Here is a 25,650-nt window from a genome sequence, read left to right as displayed (position 1 = left end):
AGCTAAGTGATCAATTAAATTGTTTTGGGTGTTTGTTTGAGGGATCAACATTGAGGAGAACTCCCCCCCTCCCCTTCCACTTCAAAATGGTTGGTGCAGGATCTTTAGTGGCCACCTGAGAGGGCAGACGGGGGCCTGGGTTAACATCTCATCTGAAAGACGGCACCTCCAACACTGCAGCACTCCCTCAACAGTCAGCCTGGATTATGTATCAATCCAATTGTCTAAGCAACTGTATTCAGTGAATGAGGCGAGGTTTCTTGCTGTCAAACGCACGCATTGGGAACCGTGGGCACCATTCTCTCATCAAAGGCCGAAAGGAGTTCAAACACGCCAAGGTTTCTGGGCCTAATACTCTGGACCAGATGTCCAATGCAATTCTTTCAATCACCGCCCATCTGCTTGCTTAAATTAGATTAAGGGGAGGAGGGAAACAGCCCAGGAACATCCAACAAGGCTCCTTGTATGACTGGGGCCTGACCAGACAAGACAGCAATAACTTCACTCCTGCAACTGTGTAGATATTTCACCGAGGCCTCATGGAACAATCGCAAATGTGCACATGCATTTTCATGAGCGCACTGGGAGAATGCAATGGATTCTTCCTTTGTGCCTGTCACTGTGAGCTGGCTAAGGTCTCAATTTTACAGTTAAAACCTTTTTCTCTCTCTCGCTGTCTTTACACGATGGGTCCTTGCTCTTCTACACTCCTAAGATCTCAGGTAACAGCTGCAGCGATTCAGTCAGGTGCTAAAAATCTACCTGCACAAACCCTTCCCATCCCCCCCCCGGTGATCCAACTTGTTAAACATGCTGTCTGAAAAGATAAAAAGAAATAACTTGCATTTATATAGCGCCTTTCCCGACCTCAGGATGTCCCAAAGTGTTTGGCAGCCAACAAAGTACTTTTGAATTGTAGTCACTGTTGTACTGTGGGACGCATGGCGGCCAATTTGCATCAGGCAACATCTTAAGCACAAAATCTAGGCCGATGCTCCCGTGCAGTACGGAGGGAGTGCTGCACTGTCTTTCAGATGACACATTAAACAGAGGCCTCATCTGAGCTGTCAGGCCTGCGCGAAAGATTCTATGGCGCTATTTTGAAGAGAGGCAGGCCAATATGCATTCCTCATTCAACATTCACTAAAACAGATTATTTGGCTGGTATCACATTGCTGCTTGTGGGATCTTGCTGTGCCCAAATTGGCTGCCGTGTGTTTCCCTACATTGCAACAGTGACTAGGTTTCTTAAACGCACATCATTGGTTGTGAAGGACTCTGACACATACTGAGATGTGAAAAATGCCATATAATAGTCTTTCTTTCATTGTCAAGACTATAATATCTGTACAGAAAGACGATTTGCAATATTAATACGGTTAAATCACCTTTCCACTGCATTTCTCTAGGGTCTTTAACATAGTAATATCTCCCAAAACGCTTCACAGGAACGTTATCAAACAAAAATTGACACTAAGCTACATGTGGAGCTATCAGGACAGCACAGGTAGGTTTTAAGGAGCAACCGAAAGGAGAGGCAGGTAGAGAGGTGGAGAGGTTTAGGGAGAAAATTCCAGAGGTTGAGGCAGCTGATTAAAGCCTAAGGTGGAGTGATGAAAATCAGGGATGCGCAAGAGGCCAGAATTGCAGGAGCGCAGCCATCTCGGAGGGTTGTCGGGCTGGAGGAGGCTACAGAGGGGCCGAGGCCATGGAGAGAGAGAGATCTGAAAACAAGGATTAGATTTTTAAAATTGAGGCATGGCCAGACCAGGAGCTAGGTTAGTGAGTACTGGGTGAACAGGACTCAGTGCGAGTTAAGACGTGGGCAGTAGAGTTTTGGATGAGTTTCAGATTACCTCAGTATGAGTCCGTACCCTCACAAGCAACAGAGAGAGAGAGAGAGAGGGAATTTTTTTGTTGCATCCTGGAAGAAAGGGAAGGGCCCACGAAGACCTTGGAGGTTACCCAGCCATCTGTGCAACAAAGAGCGAATACTAACAAGCAGCATTGAACACTTTATGGTGTCTAAAGGAATGACAGCAAAAATGTTTGGAGGGAGGGAAAGGGCGACCAACATGCCATTTTGTTTGGTTCAATCCCCTTCTGTCTCAACAGAGCCTATTCTCCAATTCTATTGTCCCCCCTGTTTGCTTGGCCACTCGAAGGAATTTCGCGTTAAATAGATACAGCTCTGAAATCATTATTGCTGAGCGGAGTGCCTTTGTTATGAGTGATTTTATCCTGCTGTCTATTGTCCCTGTCTCCCTTTCTTTACCGTGACAGCATTCTCGGCCTACAAGAACAGGCCAAGTGATTGATAAACACTTTCTGAGGGACAATGCAACTTTTTTTGGGGGGGGGGAGGGAGCGGGGAAGTGGTGGTGGTGTTGGGCCGACGGATTGCTTCAGAGTATTCCGATGTTTTGGATATGTGGGGTCAGTGCACGTTGAGTGGCGGTGTCTTTTCTCTTGCTGTTGGCAGTGCCAGCCTGTTTCTTTCTTGTTCATCCGCTGTATCGCTTCACGGGCTGGCCTCAGTGATGTGAGAAATGGGTTGGGGAGGAGGTCGGTGGGGAGCGGGGGGTGCCGGGGGAATGACAGATCATTGACAACACTGACAGAACGGGACATATCTGCTCTGGCCCACTCGCGCGCTCCAAGACTGCTGAAGAAATGAGGTCAAACAGCAGCTAAGCAAGTGGTTCATTTGGTTAAAAAAAACTTACCCACCAGGAGACACTCATCCATTTCTTTCTCTCACTCTTTCCTGTTCCCGTTCTATCTTTCCTCAGTTTTTCACCCTCCCTCGTGTTTGCTGTCTCTCACATTCTGTCTTATCCACACTACCTCGCATTCTCAGTTTTCTGTTCTTTCTTTCATTCTATCCTTTCTCTCGTTCCCTTCTCCTTTGTGCCCTGTCTTTTACTCTCGTTTCTATTTTTTTTCCCTTTTGCTCCATTTCTTTCTGGGCCTTTTTTTCTCTCCTATCGTTTTTTCCTTCTGTACCAATTTCTCTTGTTTTCCCTCTGGCTCTCATCCTTTCCTTCTCTTTGTCTCTCTCTGTCATTTCCCTCTGCGTTTTGCCCTCTCTCTCTCTCTCACTTCCTCTCTCTTGCCTTCAGAGCCAGAGGGCTGCGTCATGTCTGATTGATTGCAGTCTCAAGTGGAACGCTCCTGAAACCCTTGCCTTACTTTCTGGAAATCTGGAAAAGACAAGCCATGAGCTGCTTTTCAATTTGGCCTCCCTGACTGCCGGTGCCTGTCAGAGACAGGAAAAGCACAAAGAGCACGGGGGTGGGGGGTGCGAGGCAGCATCTGTCCCATCTACACGCAACAAAGCACAGGGTTTACTACCTTGTGTTAAAGAACATCACTCCACCCAATGGAACAGGCTCAGTCAGGGCTTTCAGTTAATAGAGAAAGCCAAATGAAGAATAATTCAGAAAACAGAAACTTTACGAACCAAAGGCTTTCCAAGGAAGGTTCACAAATGATCAATTTAGGAAAGAGGACTGATATTTAGGAGGCTGGTTCTGAGAGATAGATAGATAGATAGATAGATAGATAGATAGATAGATAGATAGATGGATGGATAGATAATTGTTGATAGATGGATATATAGATAGATAGATAGATGGATAGAGAGATAAATAATTGATGATAGATATATAGATAGATCAGTTTAGGAAAGAGGACTGATACTTAGGAGGCTGGTTCTGAGGGATAGATAGATAGATAGACAGATAGGTAGATAGATGGACAGACAGAGAGACAGACAGACAGATAGATAGATAGATAGATAGATAGATAGATAGATAGATAATTGTTAATAGATGAATATATGGATGGATAGAGAGATAAATAATTGATGATAGATACATGGATAGATAGCTGATAGGTGGATAGATAATAGATTGATGATTGATAGAGATATTTAGTTATACAGAAGTAATTATCTAGAAATATAGATATTCACTGATAAAGATTGTTGGATATATCGAGATACAGAGCTAGGTACAGACATACTTATAGCGAGAAATGGAGATATAGGTCGCTCGACGATATATTAATGTATAAACTAGCCGGTACTGATTAGTGGAGCATGAGCAGGTGATTATCTCTCTCTTTCTCCGATTCCCTGTAAGTGGTGAAGCAGGTATTGTCCGAGGCCTCCTTTATTACCCCTTCTCTCCTCTGCCGTCCCTTTGTGCTCTCTCTAAAGTCCCCAGCATGGGTCCTGCTATTAGGGGCTGTGTCAGTGATCAGGGCTAATCTCAGTCAGACTAATTCATTTACAAACCCCTCATTTCCAAATGAAAGGCCTGGCACACTCTCTGCCACTAACCCTCGCTCAGCTATTGTCCTGCCTCTAAGAATGAGTCCGCTTAAAGAGAAAGCCTCTCCAGCCAGCTGCAGCCTCTCGGAATTGCTAATCCTCCTGATTTTCCCATTTGCGCCCTCCCCCACCCCCCCCCCACAACCTCCACCCCTTTAATCGCCAGCTCCTTCTTTTGACTGGGAGCAGGTGTAAGGAGATTCCCCCCCCCCCCCCCTCCCCCTCCTGCCTCTCCACAACCTCATCCCCCCTCTAGCCACACCCTGCCCCCACCCGAACACATCTCCCACATCAATAATTTCTTTATGGCAGTTAATGGGATGGAAATAAAGCATTCCAGCTGTGTGCATTCTCTAGACACACTTCTGGTTTTCCTTTGCATTTTTAAGGTGTGAGGGCTGAAATTCTAATCATCATTTGTCATTTTGAAGCTGGCTCGAGACATTTGGGGTTACATCCCCTTTAAAATTGCCATTGCAATTTTCTCCCCTCTTCAGTATTGACGTCTCGGGCACAAATTCTAGGCGGGCACCCCGCCCCCCACCCAGTGCAGTAATGAGGAAGTGCTGCACTGTCGCAGGTGCCGTCTGTTAGACAAGAATGTCCTCTCAAATGGATGTAAAAGATCGCATGGATCTATTTTGAAGAGCAGAGCAGTTCTTCCTGGTGTCCTGGCCAATATTTATCCCTCAGCTGACAACATTAAATAACAGATTATTATCTCATTGTTGTTCGTGGGAGCTTGCTGTGCGCAAATGGGCTGTTGTGTTTCCTACATTACAACAGTGACTTCAAAAGTACTTCATTGACTGTAAACCACTTTGGGATGTCCTGAGGCCGTGAAAGGCGCTATATAAATGCACAGTGCTGACCCATTGTGGGATATGGTTCCTGAGGCACTGGGTATCAAACATTTTCCGCTACCTTCATGCGCGAACCCAGACAGTGGGCTATCAATGAAAGAACGTGCATATTCCCAGCACCATATAGAACCTTCAGGACACGCCAAACATCAGGAGACATGACTACAAGCTCAGTCGAAAAGATGGGTTTTGATAGAGAGAGGAGAGAGAGAGTTTACCACCTAAGCCCTTGTGCTCGCTGACCTACATTAGCTGACAGCCTGGCAACACCTTGATTTCAAACTTCTCATCCTTATTTCCAGGTCCCTCCATAGCCTTGCCCCTCTCTACTTCTGCAATCTCCTCCAACCCTCTGCAGTCCTCCAATTCTAGCCTCTTGCGCATCCCTGGCTTTAATGGCTCCATCCTTGATGGCCGTGCCTCACCAGTTGAGGCCTCTCAACCTTTCTCCTCCTTGAAGATGCTCCTTGTAACTTACCTCATCAACTGCCCTAATATTGATCGGTGCCAATGATGTTTGATTCAGCTCCTGTGAGACGCCTTGGGAGTATGATAAAGGTGCTTTATAAGTGCAAGTTGCAGGTGCCGAAGGAGGCTGAGAGGTGTCACAGGTTTTGGTAACAGTGGAAGGGTAAAGGAGGACTGGGTATGGGCAGAGGTCAGAGACCCAAGGAGGAAACATCAGGCTGGAGGAGATGGCAAAGGAAGAGTGGGAAAGGTCATAGAGACCAATGAGCTAGGGTAGGTGAGTGAGGGAGAAGAGGACAAGTAGTACTTAGAGACAGCAAAGGACTTTGGTTTAACATTTATAGAGCATGGGAAGCGGGCAAGGATGATGTTGGTGAAATCAAGTCTAGAGTTAACAAAGGTTCAGCTAAGGGTTTCAGTTCTGGCAGCAGTGAGCTAAAGGCAGCACAATAAGCAATGTTCCCATATGGAAGTAAGCTGTGTCAGTGATGATATGGGGTTTGAAACTCTCACCTCAGTATTGAGGAGGGACAGTAAGTACTGATTTAACCTGACTGAGGGTGAGGATGCAGTCTTTTTGCAACAGTGCCATGGGATGTTTCCATCCACCACAGACAGGGCCTCAGTTTAACATTGCACCTGAAAGACAGCACCTCTGACAGTGCAGCACTCCCTCAGTACTACATTGGGACGTTCAGCCTAGATTTTGTACTCAGGTTGCTGGAGTGGGACTTGAACCCACAACCTTCTGGCTCAAAGAGGGCGAGTGCTACCCATTGAGCTATGAGTGACAGCATTCTGCCACTGGGCTGGCTGATGTCGGAGGGCTGAATGACATGGGAAGAGAGCAAGAAGATTCATAAACGTGTAAGGGGACAAAACCCCGAAACGCGGCAGCTTGCTTTTTGAGCCCTGGACTGACCTCACGTATTGAATGTTTGTCAACAAGTATTTCATGCTTGCAAGCAAACTAATTCCCGACAACACAAGAGGCATTAAAGGTATTATAAATGGGGTGCCCCGCTCTTTCAGGCATTGAGCTGGAGTAGTTCAATCAGCTCTGGCTCTAAGCCATCTGTCCATTTGCTTTCTAAATTAGCTGTATAGATAGATTGAGGCACACTTGAGTGATTCCTTTCTCACCCAAAGAGGTCTGTTCAGGATATGACAAGCCAGTAACAGTGGATAATGAAAGACTTTACCCATCTGCCCTGGCTTCCCGGGATGGGGGAGGGGCGCAAGAGAGCAGCCATCACCTGACTTGGCTTTTCTCAAAGTTGTATAGCTGTTGAAACTTTCAGCCCCAACCATGCGCCGTTGCCAGGGATACCGTGAATCCCCGTTCAGACTAAACACTCAAAAGCCCTCAGAGGCCAAAATTCGAAAACAGGCTGTGAATCTTTAAGACTGGTTTCACCCAGAGCCCTATCTCAAAGTGCTCCATGGACAGCGAGTGACTTTGGAGTGGAGGGAGTACTCTTATGCAGGTAAAGGAGGCAGCCATTTTATGCATGGGAAGCTCCCACAAACAGCAATGACCTGAATTATTAATGTCCATATTTGTGTTCAACCATGATAACTTCATCAATGACCTTCCCTCCATCTTAAGGTCAGAAATGGAGATGTTCAATGATAATCGCACAGTGTTCAGGATCACTTGTAACTCCTCAGATACTGAAGCAGTCCATGCCCGCACGCAGCAAGGCCTGGACAGCATTCAGGCTTGGGCTGATAAGAAGCAAGTAACATTTGCTCCACACAAGTGCCAGGCGATGACCATCTCCAGCAAGAAAGAGTCTAACCACCTCTCCTGACATTCAACCACATTACCATCACTGCATCCCCCACTACCAACAACCCGGGAGAGGGTCACCATTGAGCAGAAACTTACTGGACCAGCCACAAATTTACTGTGGTTACAAGAGTAGGTCAGAGACTGGGAACTCTGCAGTAACTCATCTCCTGACTCCCCAAAGCCTGTCCACCATCTACAAGGCACAAGTCAGGAGTGTGATGGAATACTCTCCACTTGCCTGGATGGGTGCAGCTCCAACAACACTCAAGAAGCTCGACACCATCCAGGACAAAGCGGCCCGCTTGATTGGCACCCCATCTACCACATTAAACATTCACTCCTTCCACCACCAGCACACAGTGGCAGCAGTGTGTATCATATACCAGAAACTCACCAAGCCTCCTTCGACAGCACCTTCCAAACGTGTAACCCCTATCACCTGGAAGGACAAGGGCAGCAGATGCACGGGAACACCACCACCCTCCAAGCCACACACCATCCTGACTTGGAACTATATCGCCGTTCCTTCACTGTCGCTGGGTCAAAACCCTGGAACTCCCTTCCTAATAACACTGTTGGTGTACCTACACTCCAAGGACTGCAGCCGTTCAAGAAGGCAGCTCACCACCACCTTCTCAAGTGATGGGCAATAAAAGCAAAATACTGCAGGTGCTGGAAATCTGAAATAAAAACAAGAAATGCTGGAAATACTCAGCAGGTCTGGCAGCATCTAACGGGCAATAAATGCCAGCCTAGCCAGCAATGCCGACATCCCATAAATGAATAATAAAGAAGTGGAAATCATGAAGGAAAGATAAATCTTTCCTCAAATTCACCTAGGTTTCAGTTGTGTCTCACTGGCTCTGAATCAGAAAGTTCACTCTAGCAACTTGAACACAAAAATCAAGGCTGACACTCCAGTGCAAACTGAGGGAGTGCTGCACTGTCAGCGGCGCTGTCTTTTGGATGAGAAACACGAACAAGGCCCTTCTGCTCCCTCAGTCGGATGTAAACGATCCCATGGTATTATTTGAAGAAAAGCAGTGGAGTTCTCCTTGGTGTCCTGGTCAACATTTGTCCCTCAACCCACTCAAACAGATGATCTGGTCATTTACAACATTGCTGTCTGTGGGATCTTGCTCTGCAGATTGGCTGCTGCATTTTTACATAAAAACATTGGGTATAACGTGCACACACACACACACATACCCACACACACATATACTGACCCAATTGCACTCTGGGCTGTAGCCTCACTTCAGAGCAATGGTGTGGGCTGATGGGCTGACACTTTAGTGCAGCACTGAGCTGAGTGCTACATTGTTGGAGGTGCCATCCTTCAGATGAGATGGTTAACCAAGCTGTTTTCACTCTGGGGGAATGTTAACGATCCCATCCCACTTTTCAAAGCAGAGCACGGAGTTCTCCTGGTGCCTCGGTTGTTGTTCACTGTTCAACCAATCCTGCCAGGAAGCGGACAAACTAACCATTTTGGTGTCTGTGAAATTTATTTACAGCCACCCAGTTAAGCAATTAAGGGGAGACCCATAAGTTCTGCTTTCAAGGTTCTTCAAGAGTTGGGGTAAAGTTCTTTTTCCCAAAATATACTTTATTCATAAAAATCTGTAAAAAAAATACATTACAAAACATTTCCAAACAGCATCAAGTCGACAATACAAACAGTGCAGAGGAGATCAGTTTCCTTCAATACAGGAGTGAGTTGCCTCACAGCCCTTCCATTTCATTTTACCTGCCATGTACATTTTACAGCAAATAAATATTTTCCCGATCCAGTTCGAGGGGTTTCCCATGGATCCAGCCCCTCAGTTCAGCTTGGTGGGGGGGGACCTTACACTGTGGTCTTTCCCCATTGAGCCTTTGCTGCGGCTGCCCCAAGCTTTAGTGCGTCCCTCAGCACGTAGTCCTGGACCTTGGAATGTGCCAGTCTGCAACATTCGGTGGTGGACAACTCTTTGCGCTGGAAAACCAGCAGGTTTCGGGCAGACCAAAGGGCGTCTTTCACTGAATTGATAGTCCTCCAGCAGCAGTTGATGTTTGTCTCGGTGTGCGTCCCTGGGAACAGCCCGTAGAGCACAGACTCCTGTGTTACAGAGCTGCTTGGGATGAACCTCGACAAAAACCACTGCATCTCTTTCCACACCTGCTTTGCAAAGACACATTCCAGGAGGAGGTGGGCAACCGTCTCTTCCCCACCACAGCCACCACGAGGGCATTGTGCGGAGGGGGCGAGACTTCGGGTGTGCAGGAAGGATCTGACGGGGGGGGGCCCTTCTCACCACCAGCCAAGCTACATCTTGGTGCTTGTTTGAAAGTTCTGGTGATGAGGCATTCCGCCAAATGACTTTGACGGTCTGCTCGGGGAACCATCCGACAGGATCCACCATCTCCTTTTCCCGTAGGGCCTTGAGGACATTCCATGTAGACCACTGCCTGATGAATTTGTGGTCAAAGGTGTTTTAGTGCAGAAACCTTTCCACGAAGGATAGGTGGTACGGCACGGTCCAACTGGATGGAGCATTCCGCGGCAATGTGACCAGACCCATCCTTTGCAACACTGAGGACAGATAGAACCTCAGTACGTAGTGACACTTGGAGTTTGCGTACTGGAGGTCTACACACAGCTTGATGCAGCCGCACACGATGGTAGTCATCAGGATGAGGGCGATGTTGGGTAAATTTTTCCCGCCCTTATCCAGAGGTTTGAACATCGTGTTCCTCTGGACCCGGTCCATTTTGGATCCCCAGATGAAGCAGAAAATGGCTCGGGTGACTGCCACAGCGTAGGAGTGGGGTATGGGCCGGACCTGCGCCACGTACAGCAACAACATGAGCGCCTCGCACCTGATGACCAGGTTCTTACCCACAATGGAGAGAGATCGCTGCTCCCACATGCTCAGCTTGTGTTGTACCTTGGCTACTCGCTCCTCCCAGGTTTTGGTGCACGCCCCGGCCCTTCCGAAACATATCCCCAGCACCTTCAGGTAGTCTGATCTGACGGTGAAGGGGACAAAGGATCGGTCAGCCCAGTTCCCAAAGAACATGGCCTCGCTCTTGCCGTGGTTAACTTTGGCTCCCGAGGCCAGTTCGAACTGGTCGCAGATACTCATCAGTCTGCGCACAGACAGAGGATCTGAGCAGAAGACGGCGACGTCATCCATGTACAGGGAGGTTTTACCTGGTTGCCTCCACTGCCTGGGATTGTCACCCCTCTTATGCTCGCATCCTTCCTAATGGACTCAGCAAAGTGTTCAATACAGCAAACAAACAAGACCGGGGACAGAGGACAGCCCTGTCTGACTCCAGATTGGATCGGGAAACTTTCTGATTCCCACCCATTGATTGAGACTGCGCTACTGATGTTTGTGTAAAGCAGTTTGATCCAATTGCAGATACCCGCCCCAAACCCCATTTTGGAAAGCATGTCCATCATGTAGGTGTGTGATATCCTGTCAAAAGCCTTCTCCTGGTCCAGGCTGATGAGGCAGGTGTTCACCCTCCTGTCCCGTACATAGGTAAGTACTGTGTATTCTTCTTCTTTGGCCTCCTTGTCTTGGGAGACAATGGGTAAGCACCTGGAGGTGGTCAGTGGTTTGTGGAGCAGCACCTGGAATGGCGATAAAGGCCAATACTACAGTGGCAGACTCTTCCACAGGTGCTGCAGAGAAAATTGGTTGTCAGGGCTGTTACACAGTTGGCTCTCCCCTTGCACTTCTGTCTTTTCTCCTGCCAACTGCTAAGTCTCTTTGACTCGCCATGCTTTAGCCCCGCCTTTATGGCTGCCTGCCAGCTCTGGCGATCGCTGGCAACTGACTCCCACGACTTGTGATCAATATCACAGGACTTCATGTCGCGTTTACAGACGTCTTTAAAGCGGAGACATGGACGGCCGGTGGGTCTGATACCAGTGGCGAGCTCGCTGTACAATGTGTCCTTGGGGATCCTGCCATCTTCCATGCTGCTCACATGGCCAAGCCATCTCAAGCGCCGCTGACTCAGTAGGGTGTTTAAGCTGGGGATGTTGGCCGCCTCGAGGACTTCTGTGTTGGAGGTACAGTCCTGCCACCTGATGCCAAGGATTCTCCAGAGGCAGCGAAGATGGAATGAATTGAGACGTCGCTCTTGGCTGACATACGTTGTCCAGGCCTCGCTGCCATAGAGCAGGGTACTGAGGACACAGGCTTGATACACTCGGTCTTTTGTGTTCCGTGTCAGTGCGCCATTTTCCCACACTCTCTTGGCCAGTCTGGACATAGCAGTGGAAGCCTTTCCCATGCGCTTTCCCATGGATAGTGAAGCTATTTTGACCAGGAAGGTCTTGGCTTTAATCCTGAGTCAACGCTGAGTTGGGTTAAGAATTAAGCAGTCAGTGTGATACTGAGCTATGTAGGACAAGAAGAAGTAAGGTTCAATCCTGGATGGGTACCATTAACTAATTTAATTAACTTATTTACTAACTGTGGTGTACTTTGTGCAGTGCCCCTGAGCTGAGGAAAAGGTTAGATGGGTGGGGTTACAAACAAAAGTTATTGGCAGGGTTTTGATTCCTGATTGTTATCCTGTGGCTCCTGGCAGGAAAGCCTGTGTGTATGCATATGTTGGGATTGGAGGACAAGATGGTGCCCGGCTAGCACTATTAAGCAATGGACACTTGGGTAAGTGTTCCGGAGGGCATCACTGATAAATGGGGAAGGATAAGAAAGCTCTACAAAAGCACCGTAGACAACTGGAGCAAGTTTAAAAAATGAATTTGTTTTATTTAATTACAATCCCATGCTAAACAAATTCTGTACAGGTTCAGCGATCCATTACCCTATCAATCCACATGCAAATAAAAAATAATCTAAATTATGCACAATTTCTTTAAACATTCTGCAACATCAGTTATTGTAGTTTTTAAATGAACTGTATGCAACTTTACACATAATATAACTTATAAAATCTTTTTTATCCCTATTTTACAGGAGTTTGTACAAAGATTCCTAATTGCTGAGGTTTAATTGTTGCTGAATTCTGGTGGTTTGGTGGTTTAAAAGGGTCTTTTTAATGTCATAGGGTTCATTATTTTTGGCTAATGTATTTTGCAAGGTCCATTGTCCCTCATTATCTGTAGGCCATGTCCCAAGTGGAACCTCGAGGGCTTTTAACATTGTTGCAGTCACAGAAATACCCAGCCTGATTTTGGTACCTGCAGAAGCAGTGCTGGGGCCTGTTGGGATTTTCCCAATGCTGTGGTGCTGCGGCCTGTTGGGATTTTACCAATGCTCTGGTGCTGGGGCCTGTTGGGATTTTCCCAATGCTCTGGTGCTGAGGTCTGTTGGGATTTTCCCAATGCTCTGGTGCTGGGGCCTGTCGGGATTTTCCCAATGCTCTGGTGCTGGGGCCTGTTGGGATTTTCCCAATGCTCTGGTGCTGAGGTCTGTTGGGATTTTCCCAATGCTTTGGTGCTGGGGCCTGTTGGGATTTTCCCAATGCTTTGGTGCTGGGATCTGTTGGAATTTGCCCAATGCTCTGTTGCTGGAGCCTGTTGGGATTTTCCCAATGCTGTGGTGCTGGGGCCTGTTGGGATTTTCCCAATAATTTGGTGCTGAGGCCTGTTGGGATTTGTCCAATGATCTGGTTCTGGGGCCTGTTGGGATGACCGAGTGGACTAAAGGCGAGGACCACAAGACCACCCCCCCCCCACCCACCTCCCAGCAAGCTAACTCACACAACTTGAAGCTCACAGTAGCTGCAGTATAACTCCAGTCCCAAGCAAAGTTCCATGCCTTGGGCATTTTTTTTGGGAACAATTTGACGTGGAACCTCTCTAACGTAGGACAAAACAGATGTAGCCTGGGGAGTGGAACACAGTTTGTGTCGTTAAGCACTCCTGCATAATGCTACTTAAGACTGAGGTTAGTCTGCCGACATATATTGCACCTGCCACATACCAATCACTACCTGCAGTATAACTGCAGCCCAGGATTCTCAGGTCAGGTACAGCATCAGGTGAGATGCAGAGTGATGCTCCCTCAATGTTAACTCTATGAGGTGCATCCCCTATTGCAGCATCTCTCCATTCCCCCCACACTAGCCATCTTGGAATATAGGTTCCCAATAGTTTTGTCCTGACATGTCAAGCTAACTTTCTGATTCCCAATTGCACAAAGGCCTGTTAATGGCCTCTTGGGTGTATTCATTGTGGACGCTGTAGTTAGGAGTTTCTCTGTGCCCTATACTTTGTGATAAAAAATGAATAGACAGGTAATTGTTATACAGTTTGAGTGCACACAGCATGTCCTGGATGTTTCTCTATACATGTACAGCACAGATGGAATGAATCCAGAATCCAGCAGCCTTATCAACTCCCAATACATTGGATCTGAAGCTGTCCTTTGCTTTTGGAGACTCCATTCGAGCTTTATCACATTCAGGATCTGATTAACTTTGATCTGGGTAGAAGGTGTCCAATTCTCAAAGCCGAGAGTTTATTGAAAAACCCAGTGCAAAAAGCATCTGAAAGACAGAAATGGAATGCCATTATTTACAAGCCCGAAAGTAGATTCTCCTGGTTTGTAGCTAGCAATACGCCACTGGGGAAGTCATGTAAGCCAACACGCTTTGATACTGTGCCATACACTTCTTGTGTGATGCTCATCCTTGTGTTCAAATCCCTTCATGGCCTCGTTCTCCACTGTCTCTGTAACATCCTCCAGCCCTACAACCCTCTGAGATCTCTTCGCTCCTCCAATTCTGGCCTCTTGCTCATCCCTGACTTCCTTCACCCCAGTATTAGTGGCCGTGTGTTCAGTCTTCTAAGTCCTAAGCTCTGGAATTCCCTCCCTAAACCTTTTCACCACCACCCACCGCCCCCCCCCACCTCCTCCCCACCCACTGCACTTCAAGTTGCTGCTTAAAACCTACCCCATTGACCTATCCTAATATCTTCTTCTTTAGTGTCAAATTTGTGTCTGGATTACATTCCTGTGAAGCACATCGGGATGTTTTATTACTAAATGCAGGTTGCTGCTTTTAATACATCCCCGATAATTGATTGCATCATCACCTCCAGCGGCCCATCTGTAACCACTAGAAAACTCAGACTCGTATTACACAACTCTCTCCGCGAACAGCCCACGTCAGATGGACAATGTGAGGCCTAGAACAAATATTCACACTGCTGCCCCTGCTCTCCATCCCCAGGCCAGTGACTGTGGGAGTCCGGGTAGCATCGAAGGCTATAACAGACCAAAAACAAATCCGCACCGGAATTTTCGGTTTGAATTTCACGTTTTAGTTTGAAGGCCCTCTATCCAAAGTTCTGCACCCTGGGTGCTGAGCTGTTTGCTCAGGATACTTTGATCGAGGTCAATTCTGGAGGTTTTTGCTACTGCCCATCACTGTTACCAATCATTCAGAGCCTGATCAGAGGGGGCAAGAGATTACTGACCAGTGACACTAGTGACTGTCTCACCAATGAGCAGGAAGGGAATGGGCAGCAGTCTGGGCAGGAACCAGTGAGGGACACATATCCCCCGCAAAATTAAATCATTTTCACTCATATTGGTGACAGAAAGCGAGAGTGTGTTTTTTGCAGTCTTTTGAATTTAAGAAACTCTGTCTTATCTTGTAGATGCAATACGGTCAAACTCTGGGTAACAGGAGAACAGCTGGGTGCTGTAAGGAGAGATGTTCTTTATTTAATCCTTTTTATTAAAATGTGCCTCCCTTCCTCACTGGGCTGCAGTTCCAGCCTCCATTCACCCCCTCCCCGCCCATACCTCACTCCAGCAGACGTGCATAAGTCTGGACGACTGACTATTTAACCATGGGGGGAGAACATTGCCACTTTACCTTATCCTCAACCCTCTGCCCACACCAGAGGGAGAACCTGTACAAAGAGTTTGGGGAGGGGGTTAATGAAGGGTCAGTTGCAGAATTTGAAGTGGGTACGGGGGTGAAATATTGAATAGTGGAGCAGGCTCGATGGGCTGAATGGCCTACTCCTGCTCCTATGTTCTTACGAAAGATAAACTGGGGAAAGGCGGAAAACGTCTATCCCCATTCCCCCACCACAAGTGGTCCCTACGCACATTCCAGTGGGAGATTGGGACTTGGGGTTGGCAGAGAGGATATTGGATAGGGATCAGGGGCAGGAACACCAGCTGCTCTCTCTCATTCATTTTGATGGCGGCCCGTCTCCCTCAATCCCAGGAACAGAACTATTGTCGGGTTTATCACAGCGCCGGTGGTCAGCTCCCAGATACCTGGGAGTCCACATGGAAACAGCCCAAGCGGACTTAAGAACAGCTGTTGGAGGTCGGAGGAGGGTGGGGGATGTCAGATGAGATACCTTTCAGAGCATTTTGACCGTCACAACTTTCCTGAACAAAATAAGTTGCCAAACTGTTTAAGGTGAAGCCACTTTAAAACAGGCAGACTTGGCTCAATAGGAAATATTGTATTTGGCAAACAAAGTGTCCTTTACAAAACACACGTGCACAAATGGGAGTACTGGTCTTGGGAGTAATGAGAACCTCAATAGCAAAAGCTCAGGATCCACTCCTGCCTGAATTCCTTAAAGACCCTGCCGTCCTCCCTCTCTCTCACTGACATTCCCCCCCACCCCAGACACCCCTATTTCCCCTCTTCCTGGAATTAGGCTGATTATTCCTGCCACTTTCCACCACTTTGAGAGCAAATCCCCAGAAAGGGGAGGAGGGATGACAATCTGATACCCGGGCGGACGGGGGTGGTGACCCAAACCACAACCTGATCTGGGGAGAGCGGGATATTAAATAACAGGTGATGTCAGGGGGCACAGCCCAGAATCAACCAGAGTTCAACCCAGAGGGCAGGGAAAAAACCACAGCTTCCAACACACTCAGAAAACACCCAGAAACCGACACTTAACAACAGAGATGTCTCAGTTTCAACCACTGTGGGAAAGGAATAATTCAGTCAGTTACTCTTTATTGCTGTAAAGTTGTTATTAATGAAGATAATTGAACTTTGCAAACCTGTTTCTTTTTTAATAAAGTCAAATTCAAACAGATTACCCCGGGGAAAAGGGGTTCACGTAATGAAGTTTGAAATAGATAAATTCATGTCTGAAAAATTTAAATTTTGCCCATGTCCCAGTGTCATCTGATGACAATTAGATTTGACATGAGCACTCCTCCAACATTTGTCACTTAATTTTGGATTTCTAGATTTTAAATCCACACCGACCTCTCTCACGTCCCAGCTGATCCTTGTTGATTTTTACCGAATCCTTTTCCTTGGAGTTCTCTCCCCGGGAATCACTGATGCTGTTTCCACACAGGACTTAGAACCCATAATGGTCTTGCGTTTTGGAAAGAAATCTGCAGCAAATAGAGGGAAGAGGTGGGTTGAAGGTACAGCAAATCTGTACACAAATACACACACGCATACAAAGAGCTGCACTGCAATTTTTCTTAAGGGGGTTTTAAAGGGTGGGGAGCTTTAAAAGGAGCAAAACAAGGCGTGTGAGTGGCAGCGTCATCTGCTGAATGTGAGGGAGTCACACCGCAAAAACTTCCAACTCACTCCCTCAAACACAAGTACTTTTTACAAATTGCAACTTCACTGGGCAAAAAAAGTTTGCAAACTGCAGATTCTTTAGGGGCCAAAAAAAAAACTTTTACAAAACTTTTCAAACTCTCAAGTGCAAAAAAAAAACTTTTCCACACCCTAAACCGGGGCAATACTTTGGACATATTGATCTAGATAAATATATATAGCCTGGGACTGTTTAGCACTAACTACTGTAAACACCATTCACGCTGACTGTTATTTTTTTTGAACTGGACTGATTTCACAATCTACCTGTTATGGGCGCTGGGCTTTCTCGCTTTCTCTCCCTGGAGGATTTGGATCCGCTTTTTTTGTTGTTTTCCCCGTTTTCCTTCGCCTTGCCGCTGTTCTCCGTGCCCTGTTTAAGGTTGGAGGTCTGCGGGTCGCTCCTGTTGTCGGCGACCGGGACGGGGAGGGAGGACGAGCCATCCCTGTAGAAACTGGGAAAATCCCGAGTGTCCAAAGCTTCCCAGATGTAATTGCCAGCGAGGGGGCTATGGTTCTCGAAATCAAAGTTCCACCTCTGGCAGTGAGAGTTTTTGATTTCCCGAAGCTGGTTTTTCAGGTCTCTCCTCAACTCTTCGTGATCCACTCTTCCAAATAAACTTCTACACACCGCCTTGTTCAGGTACCTCGGCTGCCTTCTTCGCTCAGACTCTACCATCGCCGAGCTGGACAAATCAGACATTGCAACAAACACACACAAAAGAAAAACAATCCCACCCCCCACCCCCCCCTCTCCCTCCCTCCTCCCCAAAATAATCTTCAATATTTGTGGGAAACGAGTGACAAAGATTATCTGCCCGAGCAGGGGATTCAGAATTCTGCGAAGACTCCCAAAACTTTACAAGAAAGTTTTTGTTCTTGCATCAGCAGATTGAAAATTCCTCCACACCAAGTTCCAGGAATCTCTCCTGCCTCTGGCACAGCTCTGTCGTGTTTTTCTCCACTTCTGTACGTATCCGAACTGAGCGCTGTCTATTTATTCAGCAGCGATTGAAAAACACAGCGGGATTCGAATCACAGGGCAAGCTCTGACGTTTGCACGGGGCTGTGTTTGTATGTAAATGTTGCAGGGGTGGGAGAGAGAAAAACAGAGAGGGAGAGAGAGAGACAAATACAGAAACAGAGACACACATAGAGACAGATAGAGACACAGAAACACAGAGAGGGAGAGAGATGCACAGAGACTACACACACATATTGAAACTGAGAGAGACACAGAGAGGGAGAGAGAGACACACAAACACAGGCAGAAAGACACAGAGTTACAGATAGAGACACAGAAACACAGAGAGGGAGACACAGAGACTACACACACATATTGAAACTGAGAGAGACACAGAGAGGGAGAGAGAGACACACAAACACAGGCAGAAAGACACAGAGTTACAGATAGAGACACAGAAACACAGAGAGGGAGAGGGAGACACAGAGACTACACACACATATTGAAACTGAGAGAGACACAGAGAGGGAGAGAGAGAGAGACACACACACAAAAACAGGCAGAAAGACACAGAGTGAGAGAGAGAGAGACGCACAGAGAAGGACACACACACGCACACAAAGAGAGACAGACAGATACACACACACAGAAACAGAGAGAGACACACAGAGAGAGAGAGAGAGAGAGAAGCAAGAAGAAAAATAAGGAAGTTATGACAAACCTGTATAAAACCCTGGTTTAGTCTCAACTGAAGTATTGTGTCCAGTTCTGGGCACCACACTTTAGGAAAGATGTTAAGGCAGACAGGGTGCAGAAAAGATTCACGAAAATGGTTCCCGGAATGAGGGACTTCAGTTATGTGGATAGGTTGGAGAAACTGGGAATGTTCTCCTTGGAGAAGAGAAGATTAAGAGGAGATTTGATAGAGGTGTTCAAAATCATGAAGGATCTGGGAAGAGTAGATAGGGAGAAACTGTTCCCATTGGTCGAAGGATCCAGAACCAGAGGACGCTGATTTAAGGTGATTGACAAAAGAAGCAATGGTGACATGAGGAAAAACCTCTTTCTGCAGCCAGCTGTTAGGATCTGGAATGCACTGACTGTGAGTGTGTTGGAAGCAGATTCAATAGAGGCCTTCAAAAGAGAACTGGATAATTATCTGAAGCAAAAAAATTGCAGGGCTACAGGGAAAAGGCAGGGGAGTGGGGCTGGGTGAGTTGTTCTTGCAGGGAGCCAGCATGGACACGAATGGCCAAACGGCCTCCTTTTCTGCTGTAACCATTGTATGATGCTATGAAAGAGAGAAACACAGAGACAGAGAGACATACACAGAGCGAGACAAAGACACAGAAAGAGTCAGACACACACACGGACACACACACACACACATACAGAGACACAGAGAGGGAGACAGTATTATTTTTCAATTAAGCAGGATTGTTGTTATCAATCAGTCAATCAGGATGATCGACTGCAACCAATATAGTGAATATGTTCAGTTTAATCAGAGTGTCAGATGGGATACAACACACTAGTTATTCAGCAAAAACATACAACCATGGTATGTAACAAGTACCGGTCCAGGTCGGGCAGGACAGCTTGTATGTGCAAGCAGCTCTTTTCTTTCTTTTCTTCTTGGCGCCTTGCTTCTTCTCGAAGACCCCATGAATAACCCAATAGCGTTAGACTGAAGTCAGCATAGATCCACTATTGGGAGTTCCTCACCACCGTCTACTGCATTGGAGCCTTCCAAAACTCTTTGCTTTATACCCTTTTTCAGAGTGCACCCTGTGCGTTATATTGGCCGGACATAATAGCCCTGTAAAAGTTCCCCTTTAATACAAGGTGCTCAATGGTATGTCAAGTTCTTTGTTTAAGCCATGAAGATGAGACCCCCCCCCCCCTTCCACTTAAGTTATCTTCCACCTTTCATCGATCTCTACAGCTCTTATATATATTTTCTGTTCTTAACCAACCAGGTTGCTACAGAAACCTCAGGACTGCTTTCTTTATCTCATTCTGTGCTGTTTTCCATGATCAAATTCATAACTCCCTGGAATACCGTCCTCAGCCTTCAAACCTACTTTCAGTCGTGGGCCTTATTGTTCAAATTTGCCTGTTGCCAGTTGTTCATGCTCAGAGCTGTTCATAAAGTCAGCCATCTAGGCTAACTGTTCTAAGTTCTTATCAGAATATTGAACCATAGGGTGATTCACTAAAGTAACTTCTATTCTACTTCAGCATACTAATTAACTTTCGCAGTTCAGCAAGCATCTTAATTAGGCAGGGCTAAGTGAAACACCAACACAAGTTTGTAATATGTTTATCTATTCATGCATCTACCCAGCAGTGGTTCCTTTTCTGGGCTAGGTGTTATCACTTAAGCATAATCATTCTACTAGTTTGTTTCTGGAGAAAATAAACTTAAGCAGTTTTTAGTAAAACAAAAAATGACAACACTAACCTAATCCTCTACCTGTTTCAGGCTGTTTATGTATACTATACATACTAGGCATTTTGCTAATTTCTAACAACAGAGAAGAGGGAGAAAGACAGAGAGAAACACACACAGAGGAACAGAAATAGACACACAGAGACAGAGACAGAGCGAGACAAACTGAGAGACAGAGACAGACAGCAAGAAACAGACACACAGAGACAGAGCGAGACAAACTCAGAGACAGAGACAGACAGCAAGAAACAGACACACACACATACACACACAGAAGGTTTGGGTTTTCCAAATTCCACTTTCCGCATATACACTCAGATACAAATACAGTCACATAAGCACACATACATAGATAGAGTCATACACACAAACACTCACACACAGACAGGTAAATAGGTTAACATTTAAAAACAACAATAAGCCCAAAGGTAATCAAGGAATGATCAGCCCTTGGGTCAGTCTGACATCCCATATCCTGTGTGTGGAATCATATTCCTAGCGAAAATTCAACTTTGCAGTAAAGAATAACAACAGCTTGCATTTCTATAGCCCCTTTAATGTAGTAAAATGTCCCAAGGCACCTCACAGGAGCTTAACTGAACTAAATTTGACACCAAGTCACAAAAGGAAAGATTAGGGCAGATGACCAAAAACTTGGTCAAAGAGGTAGATTTTAAGGCTCGCCCTAAAGGAGGAGAGAGAGAGGCAGAGAGGTTTAGGGAGGGAATTTCAGAGTTTAGGGCTTTGGCAACTGAAGGCACGGCTGCCAATAGTGGAGCGATTAAAATCAGGGATTGGCAGGAGGTCAGAATTGGAGGAGTGCAGACATTTCAGAGGGTTATAGGGCGGGAGGATACAGAGATAGGGAGGGGTGAGGCCATGGAGGGACTTGAAAACGAGGATGAGAATTTTAAAATCGAGGCATTGCTCAACCGGTAACCAGTAGGTCAGTGAGCACTGCGGTGCTTGGTGAACATAGGACCATCGGAGCAGGAGTAGGCCATTCAGCCCATCGAGCCTGCTCTGCCATTCAATACGATCATGGCTGATCATCCACTTCAATGCCTTTCTCCCACTCTATCCCCATATCCCTTTATGTCATTTGTATTTAGAAATCTGTCAATCTCTGCTTTAAAGATACTCAATGACTGAGCTCCCACAGCCCCCTGGGGTAGAGGATTACAAAGATTCACAACCCTCTGAGTAAAGACATTTCTCCTCAATGGCAAGTTGGGAGACAGGCAGCAGAGTTTTAGATGAGGTCAAGTTTATAGAGGTTGGAAGATTTGAGTCTAGCCAGGACTGCCTTGGAATGGTCAAGTCTAGAGACATATATGAGGGTATCAGCAGCAGAAAAGCTGAGGTAGGGGCACAGTTGGGCGATGTTACAGAGGTGCAAATAGGGGACCATGGTGATGGGTACAGATGTACGGTCAGAAGCTCATCTTTCAGTCAAATATGATACTGAGGTTGTGAACCGTCCAGATCAGCCTCAGACAGTTGCCAGGGAGAGACATGGATGTTTTACTCTGTCGCAGGCGCTATGTAAAGTTGTTGTTAGAATATTACAGAGCTAGGGAGGGTTGCGGCCACGGAGAGAGATTTGAATGCAAGGATGAGAATTTTGAAATCGAGGCATTGATGAACCAGGAGCCAATATAGGTCAGTGAGCGCCGGGGTGATGGGTGAACAGGACTTTGTGTGAGTTGGTATCTGCAGCAGCAGAGTTTTGGGTGAGCTGATGTTTACGATGGGAGAGGAGGTTGACCAGGAGTTCAGAGGTAAGAAAAGCATGGAAGGGAGTTGCAGCAGCAGATGAGCCGAGGCCTGCAGGGAGGTAGAAGTGGGTGGTGTTGGAAATGAAGAGGATATGGGGCCGGTAGCTAATCTCGGGTCAAATGGGACACCGTAGTTTCATATAATCTGGGTCAGCCTCAGAGAATAATAAAGCAAATCGTATCACAATTAGAACACGTTTAAATTAAACTGATCCAGCGGCCTTATGCAGTTGTTGCTGCGTTGTGGGGCGTTTTGTTAGCGTGGGGGCACTAGATTTGGTTGAGAACCCCAAGCACGAGTCTTGCAGACCCGTGCGATAATCTGTGTCCGATAGTGAGAAGCAGTCAGGGTCCAAATAGTCACGGAGAGCTTCATATGAGAAGGTCTCTCAAGGCCATTGAACTGGATTCCGTCCGTTCAATCCAGTTTCTCTGAGCAGCCTGGTTTGACCCGTGACAGCAGGAGACGTACAAGGGGACCTGCCACAATGTGTGGGACAAACAGGTGCTGCTTCAAGATACTGAGCACACAAAGCTGTATTTAACAAGCTCTCAACACGATGTATCAAACCAGTGGTGTGTCTCTGAACTGCACCTTTGAATAAATACCTTTACAGGCTCTGCCTCGGGCACTAGTCTGAGGACAGTGCTGTTTATTTTGGTAACTTAGTTTTAGTTTAGAGATACAGCACTGAAACAGGCCCTTCGGCCCACCGAGTCTGTGCCGACCATCAACCACCCACTTACACTAACCCGACACTAATTCCATATTCCTACCACATCCCCACCTGTCCCTGTATTTCCCTACCACCTACCTATACTGGGGGCAATTTATAATGGCCAATTAACCTATCAACCTGCAAGTCTTTGGCATGTGGGAGGAAACCGCAGCACCCGGAGGAAACCCACGCAGACACAGGGAGAACTTGCAAACTCCACACAGGCAGGACCCGGAATCGAACCCGGGTCGCTGGAGCTGTGAGGCCGCGGTGCTAACCACTGCGCCACTGTGCCGCCCTGCTCAGAGTCTTTGACTCTGCAGACCTTAAGAATAGCAATAGGCCCATCTCCCCCACCAACACCACCTCCCCAACCCCCCCCCCACCACACACACAGCTTCCTGAGACTGCTCCGCATATCAATACGATCATGGCTGTTCTTCTACTTCATCTTCGCTTTCCACCCAATCTCCGTTTCCCCTCGGGTTCTTATTGCCTAAAAACCTATCGATCTCATTCTTGAATATACTCAGCAACTCTGCGGTAGAGAATTCCAAAGATCCGTAGCCCTCTGAGCGAAGAAATTTCTCCTCACCTCAGTCCTAAATGGCCTGCCCCTTATTCTGAGACTGTGACCCCGGGTTCTAGACTCTACAGCCAGGGGGAAACAGGCCTCTTGGTATCTAACCTGTCAGGCCCTCTCAGAATTTTATACGTTTCAATTAGATCACATCTAATTCTTCGAAACGCCAGAGAATTGGGGCCCATTCTACTCCATATCTCTTCACAGGACAGCCCCGGATGATCCCGGGGATCTCGAAGCAAAGGAAACGGGGAGTGAGCCCCGCTTTGTGTGCGTCATCCATGCTCATGGCCCATTATAACGAGCCTGGAACTTTAGGGAGCAGCTGCAGCTCAGTCAGCACCACTCTAGAGCATAAAGGTCACGAGTTCAAGACCCCCACCAGTAGACTTGAGTGTAAAATCCAGGCTGACGCTGCCAATGCAGCACTGAGGGAGTGCTGCGCTGTTAGTGGGTGGTATCTTTTACGTGAGATGACAAGCTGTACATCATTCCATGCACTGGTCACTCCAGACCCACTGTGTAATATAACTCCCTGATTGTGGGTGCTCAGTGTTTAACCCTTTCCCAATAATTTCAGCTTATTTGCCTAGATAACAGCCCTCCATTCAATAAAGAGGCAGATGCAAGTTCTCTAGAATGATATCAGTGATGAAAGAGCTCATTGAAACATATAAAATTACGGGTTAGATACCGAGAAGCTGTTTCCCCCTTGGCTGTAGCGTCTGGAACTAGGGGTCACTGTCTCAGGATAAGGGGTTGGCCCTTTAGGACTGAGATGAGGAGAAATTTCTTCACTCAGAGAGTTGTGAATCTTCGGAATTCTCTACCCCAAAGCTGTTGAGTATATTCAAGAGTGAGATCGATAGAATGAGATCAAGGGGATTGGGTGGGAAAGTGGAGTTGAGATGGAAATCAACCATGATTGTATTGACAGGTGGGGTGAGGGTGAGGGTGAGGGGTCTGTTCATATTTCTTATGGTCTGCAGAGTAAAAGACTCTGAGATGTTACCAAAGTAAACAGCACTGTCCTCAGACTAGTGCCCGAGGCAGTGTCTGTAAAGGTATTTATTCAAGAAGTGCAGTCAGAGACACACCACTGGTTTGATACCACGAGATAAGAGCTTGTTAAAGAGAGCTTTGTGTGCTCAGTGTTTTTAAGTAGCACCTGTCTGTCCCACACATTGCAGGGCTATTGTGACAGGTCCTCTTGTACGTCTGGTGCTGTACATTGCAACAGGCGGGGGTCTCTCCAGACCCACTGTGTAATATAACACCCTTGATTGCATGTGTTCAGGGTTTAACCCTTTCCCAATTCAAAATCACAGCTCATTTTTATTCATTTCAGCTTATTTGCCTGGATAGCAACACTCCAAAGTAATTAAAGGGGTGATGCATATGCAACACAAAAGAGGTAACACTAAACACTTGCAAATCATTGGTTAGGTTGCAGTTAGAATAATGTGTCCAGTTTTGGAACCTTGTTTTAGGAAGGGTGTCAAGGCCATGGTGTATGTGCAAAAGGAATTCTCTAGAAGGATACCAGGGACGAGGGGATTTAGTCACAAGAAGAGCATGGGGCTCTTTTCATTACAAGGACAGGAAAGGAAATTTGATCGAGGTGTTCAGGGATTATAAAGAAAGATTTGTATTAATATCGCACTTTTCACAACCTCAGGATAACCCAACATGCTGCACAGTCAATGAATTACTTTTGGAGCGTAGTCACTGTTATAACGTAGGAAGTGCCGCAGCCAATTTGCGCACAGCAAGATCCCACCATAGTGGTGAGCTAATGAGCAGATAATATGTTTTTATTAGTGATGCTGGTTGAGAGACAGGATACTGGGGAGACGATTCCCCCCTGCTCTCCTTCAGAAATGATGTGATTTTTTTGACATGGATGTGTGCGTGAATGGTACAGAAGCAAGATAATCCCGACTCAGTGCATTTAGCTCGGTGCCAAACGAGTCAGAAATTCATAAACTTACCATGTGATGCATTTAAGGGAGCGCTCAATAAGTGCAGGAGCGAGAATGGAATAGAAGGTTATACTGATAGGGTGAGATGACGTCAGGTGGGAGGAGGCTCGTGTAGAGCATAAAAACGG

At 46.7% G+C, this 25,650-nt stretch overlaps 1 protein-coding gene across 1 annotated transcript; it reads right to left on the bottom strand.

The window, feature by feature from the left end:
* Positions 1-12,217: 12,217 nt before the first annotated feature.
* Positions 12,218-17,772, bottom strand: LOC137353658 (cyclin-dependent kinase inhibitor 1B-like). The gene is made up of 3 exons (XM_068020011.1): positions 17,312-17,772; positions 16,694-16,827; positions 12,218-13,978 (listed from the first exon to the last, which is right to left on the bottom strand). Exons 1-2 carry the CDS (start codon positions 17,745-17,747, stop codon positions 16,727-16,729), a joined length of 537 nt encoding a protein of 178 aa, XP_067876112.1. The 5' UTR covers positions 17,748-17,772; the 3' UTR covers positions 12,218-13,978; positions 16,694-16,726.
* Positions 17,773-25,650: the final 7,878 nt, after the last annotated feature.

This window comes from Heterodontus francisci, chromosome 41, assembly GCF_036365525.1.
Source record: "Heterodontus francisci isolate sHetFra1 chromosome 41, sHetFra1.hap1, whole genome shotgun sequence".
NCBI lineage: Eukaryota > Metazoa > Chordata > Chondrichthyes > Heterodontiformes > Heterodontidae > Heterodontus > Heterodontus francisci.
The sequence above is the reverse complement of the archived record's forward strand: the minus strand, read 5'-3'. Positions and strand labels throughout refer to the sequence as shown.

Excerpts from the sequence above, each read along its gene's own strand:
- LOC137353658 (XM_068020011.1), bottom strand. The coding sequence starts at position 17,747 with ATGTCTGATTTGTCCAGCTCGGCGATGGTAGAGTCTGAGCGAAGAAGG. Across the intron at positions 16,828-17,311 it reads AAGCCCAGCGCCCATAACAG|ATTTCTTTCCAAAACGCAAG; the intron begins GTAGATTGTGAA and ends TATTTGCTGCAG.